Source organism: Bos indicus, chromosome 12, assembly GCF_029378745.1.
Source record: "Bos indicus isolate NIAB-ARS_2022 breed Sahiwal x Tharparkar chromosome 12, NIAB-ARS_B.indTharparkar_mat_pri_1.0, whole genome shotgun sequence".
Classification (NCBI taxonomy): Eukaryota; Metazoa; Chordata; class Mammalia; order Artiodactyla; family Bovidae; genus Bos; species Bos indicus.
The window spans coordinates 19,038,155-19,052,266 of NC_091771.1; the positions used below are offsets into that span (position 1 = coordinate 19,038,155).

Consider the following 14,112-nt stretch of genomic DNA (forward strand, 5'->3'; position numbering starts at 1 on the left):
GCGAAGACCGCTCACCTCACCATTGTCCAGAACAGCCATGGACGAGGTCTGACCACAGGCGATGCCCACCACCCTCTTAATATGTAAACAGTTTGTCACTTTCCGAGGAGTTGGCTGGTTTGCGGTGGACCCTGACCCCACCTGGCCGCAGTTGTTATAGCCCCAAGCAAATACCTACACAAGAGAAGGATAAAAGAGGAAGAAAGAAGAGTAAGGGTGAAAATTCTAACACACGATAATCATCATAAAACAAAACAAACCCACTGAATGAGTCCTTACAGCGTGCCAATGGTCCTAAGTGCTTCACACACAGGAACCCTCACAGGAAGCCTGAAAGATGACCCTGGGGTCGGTATTAATACTATTATCATCCCCATTGTATACGTGTAGACGGGAACACAGAGAGGTCAAGTGACTTGCTTGAGATTCCACAGCTAGTAAATACGATTTACTACTAATATGAACCCAAGCAGTCTAGCGGCGCTCTCCACACTGTTACACAGCCACTACAATTTTAGTAGCTCTTCATGGTTTTTAAATCTGGCATCCAAAGGAAATGAGGTATGTGCCACGTAAGTATCAGTGATATGAACAAAAATCAGCCTAACTCTTTGGGTGTAGTCTTTTTTTTTTTTCCTCATGGAAATCCTTCAAACAATACTTACTTTCCTCTATCTCATTAATCACCAGTGGGCAATACTATAGACCCTTCCTGATGACACAAGCCCACCATCATTACAATTATTAATCACAGTTCCACTTCCTTAACACAGTCACACTCACAAGTATTAAGGAGATGCCTGTCCCTACAGGAATGACATGGGGTTGTTAAGAAATTCTTTTTTTTTTTTTAATTATTTTTAACTGTAGAACTGCTGCTCTAGAATGTTGAGTTGTGCTTGATAATGTTTTCTGAGTCCTCACTGGCTGTCATCTCCAAGCAGCTCCCCTCCTCAACTGCATCCTGTTTACTTTTTGCCTGTGATCAGCCACAGCCTGAAAACCATATTTCTAATGGAGAGAGACACAAATGGATCTCTAAGCTAAAGGTGAAAAACAAAATGAAAAATCCCTTCAAGTTAATTATTAACTGAGCCTGTCAAACAAGAGTGTGGCCAGAGAGAATGAGCCAAGGGCAGATGCTGGCAGCAGAGGAGATAACTTCCTCCATCACTAGGAAGATCTGTGAGGACCCCTCTCACCCCATCACTTGCCTGTGGCAAGCGGTCCTCACACATCCTGAGTTCTGGCTTCCATGAGTCTCTGTTCTCTCTCCTCTGTCAGCATTTTCTACCTAAGATCACATGTCTGAGGCTGCCCATGGACTGTCTTGAAACTCACACTGATATTTTAAAAAGTACATGTGGCACAGGTTAATTTCACAGGCACAGAAAGAAAAAACCCTCAAAGTAATTACTTCCTGTTAAGTGGCTTCCCTGGTGGCTCAGACGGTAAAGCGTCTGCCTGCAATGCGGGAGACCTGGGTTCAATTCCTGGGTCGGGAAGATCCCCTGGAAAAGGAAATGGCAATCCACTGCAGCACTCTTGCTTGGAAAATCCCATGGACGGAGGAGCCTGATAAGCTACAGCCCATGGAGTCGAAAAGAGTCGGACACGACTGAGCGACTTCACTTCACTTCACTAACTGGATTCACAGGACTAGCTAGTGTAAATATTTATATTTACCAGTTTCCCAGAGTAGCATATGCTTAAGGTTACAATAAACCAGGAATGCACGCTGCACAATTAGCAAGTTCTAATTTCAACCGTCATTCTTTTGCACTTCTTTTCAAATAGCCCAAGTTCTCTACCAATGCAGTTGCCGTTTGTTTTTTAAAAAAATGGGGACTGGGGTTCCACTGACCAAGAAACAGGTTGGGAACAGTAGATTCCATGCAGCAGGGCTGTGTGCAAGGCCTGGCTCCAGCACATCACAGCCACGAAACCTTTATCTCACCGAGCTGCTCACCCCACTTAGTGAAATCACTCTAAAGTCTCTGAAGGACTAAACAGGGAACAACAGAATCTGACTTTTATTTCCGAAGACACAGTGGACAGAGAAGTTATACTGCACAGTGTACACCAATGTAAAAGCTATGGGATCGGGACTGCCCTGGGGGGCCAGTGGCTAAGACTCTGCACTCCCAGTGCAGGGGGCCTGACTTTGATCCCTGGTCAGGGAACTAGATCCCACATCCCACAGCTAAAGTCCTTGCATGCTGCAACTAAGATCCGGCACAGCCAAATAAATAAGTAAATATTTTAAAAAAGAAAAAAAAAGCTATGAAACAGAAGAGCCCATGGCAACAGTCCAGGAGATGGCCAAGCCTGACCTAAGGTGATAGAGATGGAGAGGAACGAAATGACACAAGACACCAGACGATAGAACCAGCGGGATGAGTGACATTTAAGATATGCATGGAACTTGGCTGGGGGGGGACAGGAAATCAAGCTGTACAGAACCTACTGGAATGTTGGTAGTGATGCTATGACATCACTACATTTACTGAAAAACAAAATAGACCTGGGGGTAGGGTGCGGGGAGAGGTCATTAAAAAAACGACAGTATAGAACACTGTCATACACATCTGATTTGTAATCTGAGCAAAAAGCAAGAGACTTAACTGCCTTAAGAATTCAGTCTACTGTCTTCAAAAGAGTGCTCCAGACCACACAACGTAGGCTGTGTTAGAGAAGGAGCTTGTTCTCACGGTGGTTTTAGCTATGTATCCAGGGCAGCTATGTTCACATGATATTCAGTTCAAGTACAAATATGGTCTTTAAAAAAAAAAAAAAAGGCAAGGCACTTTCACATGGCCAAAGGTACAAATGATCCAAATGTTCATCAACAGACAAATGGATAAACAAAACAGATAAACAATGAAACAGTGTCAGCCTTAAAAAGGGATGAAAATCCACCACATGCGGCCACATGGATGAACCTTGAGGATATTAGGTGAGATAAGGCGGTCACAGTGAACAAGTACTGTGTGATTCCACTCATATGAGGTACCTAGAGGGGTTAAATTCTTAGAAAGCAGAATGGGGGTTGCCAGGGGCTGGAACTAAAAGGAGAGAGTTCATGTTTAATGGGCACAGAGGTCAGTTCTGCAAGATGAAAGTGCTGTGGATGGATGGTGGTGATGGCTGCAAAACAACGTGAGTATACATCATGTCACTGAACTGAACACTTAAAAATGGTTAAGACGGTAACTTTTATATGTCTTTTGTGTGTGTTAGTTGCTCAGTCATGTCCAACTTTCTGCAACCCCATGGACTGTAGCTCACCATGCTCCTCTGTCTATGGATTCTCCAGGCAAGGATACTGGAATGGGTTGCCATTTCCTTCTCCAGAGAATCTTCCCAATACAGGAATCAAACCCAAGTCTCCTGCATTGCAGGCAGATTCTTTACCCTTCGAGCTACAGGGAAGTGAACGAGGGACTCCCCTGGCAGTCCAGTGGCTGAGACTTCGCACCTCCATTACAGGGAGCATGATACCCAGTCAGGGAACTAAGATCTCCCACACCTTGAGGAATGGCCCCCCAAAATTAAAAATAAATAAAAGTAACAATAAAGCATAAGAGCAGGGCACTTACCTCTCCATCAGCTGCCAGAGCCATTGAATGATGCGAGCCACAAGCTACTTCAACCACTTGCTTGATCAAGAGGTTGGTGCAGACCTGGATGGGTGCCAGGCCTTGGTTGGTCGTCCCATTCCCAAGCTGGCTGTAGCCATTGTGGCCCCAGGCATACACGACTCCATCTACACAAGGAGGGCCACACACACACAGTCAGCTCAGAGAAGAGACAGCCGACCCGGAACTTTCCTCCCAGACTCTGTACAACTCGTGTTAACCTTTACTTCTTTTAGTGACATTGTGATTTGTAAGAAATATGTATTTGGTCATCCAGATTACAAAAATACATTGCTCTTGTATACTTGGTCATCATCCACAGTCCCTGGCTCACAGCTCCCCAAACCGGAGGAATCTCCTTAGAGCTGACAATGATGAGGGTGTCTTTTGATAACAAGAACATTATCTCCTGGCATCTCTGTTGCCAGGAGAACCAACCACCAGGTAAGTGGGTCGGAGGGGAGAGGGCTGGAGGCTGAATCAACTGCCAATGCCGATGGCTTAGCCATCATGACTATATAAGGAAGCCTCCGTAAGAACCTCAGGGGACAGTTGTCTGGCCCCTTTTCAGAGGGTTTCCATGTTGGAGAACCAGAACACTTACACATGCCACTGTGTTAGACACCAAGCCTTACAAGGATGGAGGCTCCTTTATTCACGCTGTTGATTCATATCCTTTTATAATAATCAGTCATCTAGTGAGTAAATCGATTTTCTGGAGTTCCTTGAGTCATTCCGGCAAATTAATCCAACCCAAAGCACGAATTCCCCGGTGGTCCAGTGGTTGGGAATCTGCGCTTCCACTGCAGGGGACCTGAGTTTGACCCCTGGGTCGGGGACTAAGATCCCACATGCTACATGGCATGGTGGAGAACAAAAACAAAAACAAAAACCCACAAAGCCCGAGGAGAGATGGAGGGAACCTGGGATTTGCAGCAGGTTAATCAGAAGCACAGGTAACAACCTGGGCTCAAGACCAGCATCTCATGTGGAGGGTGGTGTTGTGGGACTGAGCCTCTTACCTGTGCAATCTGATTCTATCTCTGCGTAGATAGCATCAGAATTGTGTGCAATTCCTAGACACCCTGATAATATCCAAGCACTACTTCTTGGTGTTCCAAATAGGAAAAGGAGTACGTCAAGGCTGTATATTATCACCCTGCTTATTTAACTTATATGCAGAGTACATCATGAGAAACACTGGACTGGAAAAAACACAAGCTGGAATCAAGATTGCCGGGAGAAATATCAATAACCTCAGATATGCAGATGACACCACCCTTATGGCAGAAAGTGAAGAGGAACTAAAAAGCCTCTTGATGAAAGTCCAAGTGGAGAGTGAAAAAGTTGGCTTAAAGCTCAACATTCAGAAAACAAAGATCATGGCATCCGGTCCCATCACTTCACGGGAAATAGATGGGGAAACAGTGTCAGACTTTATTTTTTTGGGCTCCAAAATCACTGCAGATGGTGACTGCAGCCATGAAATTAAAAGATGCTTACTCCTTGGAAGGAAAGTTATGACCAACCTAGATAGCATATTCAAAAGCAGAGACATTACTTTGCCAACAAAGGTCCGTCTAGTCAAGGCTATGGTTTTTCCAGTGGTCATGTATGGATGTGAGAGTTGGACTGTGAAGAAGGCTGAGCGCTGAAGAATTGATGCTTTTGAATTGTGGTGTTGGAGAAGAGTCTTGAGAGTCCCTTGGACTGCAAGGAGATCCAACCAGTCCATTCTGAAGGAGATCAGCCCTGGGATTTCTTTGGAAGGAATGATGCTGAAGCTGAAACTCCAGTACTTTAGCCACCTCATGCAAAGAGTTGACTCATTGGAAAAGACTCTGATGCTGGGAGGGATTGGGGGCAGGAGGAGAAGGGGACGACAGAGGATGAGATGGCTGGATGGCACCACCGACTCGATGCACACGAGTTTGGGTGAACTCCAGGAGTTGGTGATGGACAGGGAGGCCTGGTGTGCTGCGATTCATGGGGTCGCAAAGAGTCGGACACGACTGAGCGACTGAACTGAACTGAACTGAACTGAACTTCTTGGTGTGGGAATGCCTATATACATACATGTACACACAGATTGGGTCTAGGAATTAATTAACACCTTCTGTCTCTCTCTCTCTCTCTGTCTCTCTCTCACACACACACACTGCAACCAAGAACTCTCTATTTAGTTGATATCAGGAATGGGATAGCCTGCAAATGGCTCACAGACATTTGCTTTTTGAAGACAAAGAGATTAAAGAGCAAAGAATGAGGAAACTCTGACTCCCGGAGAGCTACCTAGTCACCATGGTATGAAACTGCAGCCATGCTGTGATCAGTTACTAAAGGTCAAAGTTACCAACGCAATTTAGAAATGGGAGTAGAGCCAACTCCTAAGGAACTGGCTCAACAGATACATAAGGAAATGCAAAATAAGCAGCACGCTAAATGAACAATTCCCTGCTTATTTCATATATAACAGCCAAAATGAAAATAAAAGTAAGTGCTGGGTTGGGCCCCTGATGTTGGTTCAAACTCAGATTTGGGTCAATCTGAGCTTCAGCCATTTGCCTCAAAGCTGCCGAGAAAATTATGTAGGATTAACAGAAACTACTTCTACTACCTCTGAGTCAACTGAGAAAATAGTTAACGTAGGGGAAGCGGTGGAGAAGGCGATGGCACCCCACTCCAGTACTCTTGCCTGGAAAATCCCATGGACGGAGAAGCCTGGTAGGCTGCAGTCCATGGGGTCGTGAAGAGTCGGACACAACTGAGCGACTTCACTTTCACTTTTCACTTTCATGCATTGGAGAAGGAAATGGCAACCCACTCGTGTTCTTACCTGGAGAATCCCAGGGTCGGGGGAGCCTGGTGGGCTGCCGTCTATGGGGTCGCACAGAGTCGGATACGACTGAAGCGACTTAGCAGCAGCAGCAGGGGAAGGGGAAACCAAGAAACAACCGAAGGCAGGGGGTACAGCGTGCAGGAACTGGCTCATTCTGAGGGCTGATGTCATGGGCTTCCTGAGGAACCTTTACTGACACAGGCTGTGTGTGCAACTGACATAAGGGCTGTGTCTGTGGTTTTCAAGGCTGCAGGCTGGAGGAGCATGTGTGGGTTGAGGCAGGACCCACTGCTCTCTACTGAACCATCACACGTGGCTGTGCGTGACCCAGGAGGTTATTCCCAAGGAGACTGCCAAGGTGGTGGACTGGATAAAAGCCACAGTAGTGTGTTTATCCTGAGAAGACGGATTTCCCAACTCCCCTACTAATGGCAAATGGAACATCCCAGATGAAGCAGCTGATATGCAAGCCGTGTGGGACTGGCTTTACGATACCTGGGGTATTCACCTCTGAATACAAAATCAAATTGTTTGAGATGCCTTATCCAATATGCTATCTCAACTTCCTCATATGGATCTTACAGAGAACATGAAAGGAATTATGAAAATGGAGAAAGACAAAGGGAGAGCAACAAGGGACCCAACCCAGCAGAATAAAAGTCTTCAATTACCGAGTGGGATCAATAAAAGGGATGTTGATGGAACTGAAGCCAAGGGATGCCCATGGCACTGTCACAGTCTGGTGGACCAAAGGGACCCCATGTTGGTCTCTAACACCGAAGGGCCCCAAACAAGTCGACTCTATTTATCCCAGTTTTAAAGGCATTTGCTGACATGGTCTCCTTCGGTGTCCGCCGCCAAGGACTTTGGGTCTCTGGATGTACGCGGGGCTCTGGGCCTTCGGGCCGCCAGCTGGTGCCCGGTTCGGCCCTTGCCACTGGAGCCACCCGCCTGGGCCTGTGTGCCAGCTCCTGTGTGGTGTGTCTGGCTGACCCGACTTGTGGTGCCACTTCCAGTTTCCGGGCGACCCGAGGGCGGCGGGGCGAGGCGCCATGCGTCTTCTACCCTGTGCGCTCCCCGCTGCAGGCACCCAGTGAAGGCTGAGACGCGACCCCCGCCCTGTGGGCTCCGTTCCACGTGTCAGGCGTTCTCCTCCTGGGGTCATGGGCCGCTCTCGCCTGAGGCGAGGTGGGGGGCAGAGGTTGCCGGTGAGGCTTAAATCGGCCCCTCTGGTGACTGTCCTCGCCGTGCCTCCCCCCTGCTCCACCTTGGCTCAACTGATCGATGTGGTGTGGTCGTGCTCTCCTGGGCTGAGCCTAAGCCGTGCCAGACGAGGGATGTTGATGGAACTGAAGCCAAGGGATGCCCATGGCACTGTCACAGTCTGGTAGACCAAAGGGACCCCATGTTGGTCTCTAACACCGAAGGGCCCCAAACAAGTCGACTCTATTTATCCCAGTTTTAAAGGCATTTAAAAAGCTAGAAGGGCTTCCCTGGTGGCTCAGATGGTAAAGAATCTGTCCATAATACAGGAGACACCTGTATTCAATCCCAATGGGCTCAATGCCTGGGTCGGAAAGATCCCCTGGAGAAGGAAATGGCAACCCACTCCAGTATTCTTGCCTGGAGAATCCCATGGACAGAGGAGCCTGGTGAGCTACAGTCCATGGGGTCACAAAGAGTCAGACACGACTGAGCAACTTTTCACTTTTCAAAAAGCTAGAAGGTAATGATTAAGATAAGAAAATTGATCCGGAATGCCCTGGGGCGAGGATAAGAAAGATGATCACGATAAAAACTGACCTAAAGGCCAGGATCTTCTGGCCCCACCGCTGGCCAGGCACCCAAAGGCATAAGCCCCTGTGTGGGTGAAACAGCCAGGGGGAGAGAGGACCAGCGCACTGTGCTTCCACAGCCTGCGGGTAAAGTCTTAACAGCCAAGCTTAGAATGGGAGGATGCGGACGGGCAACAGCGGACAGGAGTCAAGTGACAGTCTGGATGGAAAGTGGGGTTTTGGAACAGACTCCGAGTGAGGTGGTCCTGTCTCTCTTACCTGAAGGTATTACTGGATGGATATTAGTTCTGACTGGGGACTGCTTCCCCTACCTAAAACATGAGGTGTGGAAATCCACCCTCAGGCCAGTTTTAACTGGGCACTGGCTGGGAACCCCTAGAACTGCCTGAGCCCAAACAGGTGTTTAAAGAGAGAACACACGGTGGACAAGAAGAGCTCACCACTGTAATTCAAGCTGGGGCGCTGGGACCAATGTACTCGCTGAACGACTGAAGATTGCCCAGTGGCCTGCGGGAAAGGCAGATGGTTTCTGGGGACTAACAGCAGGCTTTTTAAAATCACTTCGGTCGTGTACGATGCTATGCAACCTCATGGACTGTAGCCCACCAGGATCCTCAGTCCATGGGATTTCCAAGGCAAGAATATTGGAGTGGGTTGCCATTCTCTTCTCCACGGGATCTTCCCGACCCAGGGACTGAACCTGCATCTCCTGCTTGGCAGGTGGATTCTTCGCTACTAAGCCAGCAGGGAAGCCCCATCTGTAAGACTGCCCAAAAGACAGCTGGATCCAAGTGGGGTCCTGCATGAGAGCAGGTATGTCTGAGTTAGCAGAGGGTGGCAGCTCTCCCATTGCTGAAAGGTGGAAAGGCACTGACTCAGACATGACCTTGAGAGTATCTGCCACCTGCACTCTGCACCAGGAGCTTACAGCCAACCTGGAGCACCTCCCAGCAGTGACCACTGGGATTTCAGACCAGAAATTTCCCAGATGCTGCTCACCATTTGAGAGGAAATCAGTTGCCTGGGTGGTAAATGAGATTCCTCAATGACTGAAGGACATAAAATAATCATGAAACTTGAGATACCCACATCATCTTGGGTGGCGTTGGAGAAGCACTCTAGTAAGGAAGGCAGCGCCCAGAGGGTTACAGAAATGTTTTACCCGGAGGGGGCATACTGCTGGGGTAAGGTGGGGAGGTGCCTGCTGTATCATGAAGCAGGCAGCCTCTGTTCATCGAGGACCAACTCTGGAGCCGGCTGAGAAGCTGCTAGAACCCACTACCTTATGGACGTGCCCTGTGAAGCTCTAACCAAGCAACCAAGAGCTGCTGGCCTTACAGACGCAGTTCCAAGGCAAATGGACACTCTCCCATTTGGAAAGTGGCCACATTAAAACCAGTGGATGGCAAGACTGACTGAAGGAGGCAAGAACAATCAGCTCAGTGGCTGAACTGCAGGCTGTTTTCCCAGCAGTGATGCAAAAACTGAGCAATCGGAAAAGCCCCTGTGGTTGGGTCTTTACCAACTCACCGGCTGCAACCAATGGCCTGGCTGTGTGGTCAGGTGGATGGGCAATGGAAACTGGACTGGAAAAGGGATGCCCACGTGGGGCATGGCCCTATGCGATCACTCTGGGAATTAAAGAGGCACATTACAGTAGGACGTGTCCACGCCCATCACGAGAAGGTGATGGGAACCACCAAGTGACCGTCTGGTGCACTCTCTTGGAATGGCCTCCTGGGGCCATGAACTGAATGGGTGTTGGGGCCTGCAGAGATGAAGAGACAGGTTGAATCTAGACATCTTCCTCTTGCACCTGAGAGCCACAAAATGCAGGCACAAGAACCATTCTGTCAACAAGAGAGACTACAAGGCTATGGGGAAAATTCCCCCGAACAGAGCTGGCAAGGGGATTACACTGGAACAATGCCAGCAGCCTCGGGGGCTATAAATGGGTCCTACCAGGAAGAGACCCTTTACTCTGGACTGAGCTCTGCCTACCAGGTAGTAAAGGCAAATGCTCAAAACACTATTAAAGGATTGGCATGGAAAATGCTGTTTTGTTGTTGTTTTGTCTTTTTTGTGCAGACAAGTCAGGGATCAATTGCCTGGGGAAGATAAAGGCATTTTAAGACGGTGTCTCAAAGACTTCTCTCATATCCCTTTCTGGGAAGCTACGAGAAAATGTGTCTCACCCACATGAGGGTATAATCTGAGGAGGAAGACATGGTAAACAAAACGTAGCGATTCAGTAAGGACAAAGGTGAAGAGACTTCCAAGGATGATGGTGAAATGAAGATCTAGGACGAAAGGTGTGCAGCAGCTTAGAGTGACCAGTCCAGGCTGGAGCCGGGGGACGGGGTGACCTAGAGTGGCCTGACGGGCTCAGAGGTGCCCAGAAGCAATGCGGCGACACAGCGGACTTCCAGCTCGTGCTAATGACAGATGGGGAGAAAAGTAAGCCCAGGAAAGCAGACAGCTGTGGAAGAAAGGAGAATGGCTCAGCTGTAAATAACACTGTTCGAGTCCTGGGAATATGAAAACTGAACGTGGACACGTGGTGACATCACTATGCTGACAGGGAAAGCAGACGGAAGGCTAATCAGGCTCATCAGAGAGAGTGCCAATTCCTTCTGCTGCTACAAAAAGTCACAGGAGAAGGCCTAAAATGAACATTCAAAACCAACAGCATAAGCATATTAACTTAAAAACATGAGATTAAAAGTCAGAAAAACACACCTGAAGGAGTTAAAAAGGAGTGGTTTTTAAGAGTAAGGATGGATGAAGCTGCGTGCTGGTTTTTACTAAAAGTCATACAACGTTTGATGGTTTAAAGTGTTAAATTGTTTTTGAACTATATGACTACTTGAAATAGATACAAAATACACACAAATGTATATATTATACATACATTAGACATGCTATATATCATGTATCATATATACGTACAATGTATTACAACAATCAAAACTGAATTAAAAACAAAAAGAAGACTACTCCCACAAGAAAATCAGTTACTTATATTTGTGCTTTCTGCTTATTTATATCTTAATTATAACATTCAAGATATTTAAAACTGCAGGATCTGAACTCTAAAAATAATTCCAAAAGTTAAGTCTCCCAAGGTCATGCATATGTTTTAATATGCTTGCTCTTGGGGAAAAAAAAAAAAAAAAAGCTTCAGTACTTTATGGTAGGAAGTCAACTGCCGTGTTAAAAAATTAATGCGTTAGGAAAACATTAAACCATTAGGTCACAATGGATGACAAGCTGAGCCAGCCAGCAAAGCAGCAGCTGCTTGAAAGGGCCCACGTGATGCCAGAAGGCAGGATCACACAACTCAGAGGCGGAATAATCACCTCATTATGCTCCACGCCAGTTACACTCTTACTAGTCATGCTCACATCTGGACCTCACAGCCTGAGGAAGATGCCGAGAACCCGGCTGGATTCCAACGGCAGTCAAAGGCAACTAAAAAGCTCAATACTAAGACCGGTGGTTACACCCAAGGAAGCCGTGATTCCCCAGGCTAGAGACAGAAAGGCAGAGACGCAAACGCACCCGCGTGCACCCTAGTTTACCCAACAAAAAGCTAGAGAGCAGGAACTCATGCGCCTAAAACGTGAAGGGAAGAAGCTGGGTTATGCATGACAGACTCAGGGAGTTCCGGGCACCCACGGTGCAGATCAACAGCCTGGGAAGAACACAGAGGCCTCTCTGGTGGTCTCAGGGAGGCAGGAAGAATCTACCCCAGCTTTTTTCTATATGGCGGCCACATGAATGCCAGGAAATGAACTGAGGCTTCTTGAATTCAAGATACGGAAATGACACTAGTAAAGTAAAACCAGTATCACCTGTGTTTTTAAAAACGTACCAAGTAAAACCTGGACGTTGCCATGCTACAATAAAACTCACTGAAAAACTGGGCTGACGGACCACTTCGTCTGCTGCGGGTCATCTTCCACAACTTTACAGAAGTCGTCTAAAACCTCAGATGTTTGCTTAAAATCAAAGTCATCCGACGGCTGTTCCAAGGGGGAGCCTGAAGTGTTTAATAACTTTCACGTGTTTTATGTACCTCCTCTCAGAAATTAAGAAACAAAGCATTCGAAACTCAGTATGTGGCACAGCCCTACCTCCTCTTAGGTTAGAATTAACCACTCGATTTCCCACAAACAGAAGAAGCTGAACTTGTTGCCACTTACCTTCGGTGCTGAGAAGAACATGGGGTCCACTCCCATAACTAAGACTCTTAATCTTCTTTCCACATAAGGCTTCCAGCTTTTTGGGTACAAGTGTACTGTGGTTATCTCCAGTTCCTAAACAGCTACTGTAGTTCAGTCCAAATACAAAGACCTGGGAGACAAACAGTTCTGTCTGAGTCACTTGGCCTTCAGCTACACAAAGGGTCCCTTCTCCACCCTGAACATAAGACGCGCTTCAGCTCAGCTTGACCGCTCAGCAGATAGGTAGAGACTGATACGGCTGTTAAAATGCAACTGCTGCTGCCTACTTAAGTTTTATAATATTTGGCTGTACCGTGAAACTCAATGGTTGGTTGGCATCACTGACTCAATAGAGATGAGTATGAGCAAACTCTGGGAGATGGTGAAGGACAGGGAAGCCTGGCATGTGGCAGTCAGGGGGTCAGACGTGACTAAGCTACTGGGCAACAACAAGCAATGAAACTCGAAGGGCAGCAGGGATGAGGGGTATTAAATCAAGAAACTGAAGGAAAACACAAATTACATCAAAGACACAGCATCTTTTTGGATTTCAGGTTCTCCTTCTGCCCTCCTTTTCTCAGTCTGCACATGGCAGACTCAACCTCCCGGAAAGCCCTAGAAGGAAGCTCTGGGGTTTGGGAGAGGCCCACCTCATCGCTGTCAGTGACGTACAGCGCTTCGTTGGCTGAGGTGCCGAAGACACAAGCTTTCCGGATGGACGCGATCTCATGAGGCGACAGCAGAGTGAAGATGGGCCACTTTCCCACGTCCACCATGACTCTGGCTTCAAGTAATTCCTACAAAGGAGCCGACATCTCTGCTGTAACAAACAAAGAGGGTTCCAGAAGAGATTAAACAGCCACTCACTGAAACAGAAAAAGACCACGTTGATAAAGAGGAAACAGAAGCTGATTTCGGAATAAACCACCTACTTTCGGTTAAGTGGACGGCTCACGTTCCCCAGCACCGTGTCCAATCCTTCCTCCACCTTCGAAGCTGTGCCTTTTCCTGAAACGAGAAGAACCACGGGCTAGAACCGGCTGTCTGTCGTGTCTGCTTACAAGTCAGGGCTCACTGGTCACGGGCATGTTTTACGTGCAATCTGACAGCAGATAAACGAAGAGAAGACATGCCAACCAGCGAAATCAAGGTCTCATCAGGGATTTCTGCCTCCAGGGTGATGAGATAAAGTTAAAGCTTACAATATTCATCTAAGAGAGTTAATTCTCACCTCAACTAGGAGAGTGTGAGAGTGTGTGTGTGTGTGTGTGTGTGTTATAAAAATCAGGATCATTTATCTCTACCTTCCCACTCTCCACTACTGCCCCCAGCATACCCTAAAAGACCCCTGGGTCCCTTGTAGAAAAACCACTGCCCCAATGAGGCACTGTTTACTGATAGAAATGGAACATCCCTCAACAGCCTGGAGTGGCAAAAATATGAAGAAGCAGTAGCCTAAGATTTACTGGATGAAACCATAAAAGAAAAGTACCATATTCGATGCATAATTTATATGACTACCTTTTCTACATATATACAGACCACATTGCATTTCACACTGAGAAATGTTATACGCACAAGGATAAGCCAATTCACCCTCATCATGGTGTCAG

The 14,112-nt window shown here is 47.3% G+C and overlaps 1 protein-coding gene across 13 annotated transcripts in view; it reads right to left on the bottom strand.

Annotated features, from left to right (window-relative positions):
* RCBTB1 (RCC1 and BTB domain containing protein 1) overlaps positions 1-14,112 on the bottom strand; it is a 73,991-nt gene that overhangs the window by 40,165 nt on the left and 19,714 nt on the right. For 11 of the 13 annotated variants that reach the window (XR_011569704.1, XM_070800108.1, XM_019971302.2 and 8 more), the window contains exons 2-6: positions 13,432-13,507; positions 13,150-13,319; positions 12,479-12,629; positions 3,600-3,766; positions 16-174 (exon numbers count right to left, since the gene is read on the bottom strand). Coding sequence is in view for 12 of the 13 variants with exons in the window: in XM_070800108.1 (XP_070656209.1) it covers positions 16-174; positions 3,600-3,766; positions 12,479-12,629; positions 13,150-13,275 (603 nt within the window). In the remaining variant the exon portion in view is untranslated. The remainder of the gene's footprint in view (positions 1-15; positions 175-3,599; positions 3,767-12,478; positions 12,630-13,149; positions 13,320-13,431; positions 13,508-14,112) is intronic. The other 2 variants (XM_070800110.1, XM_019971303.2) reach the window with 1 other exon arrangement.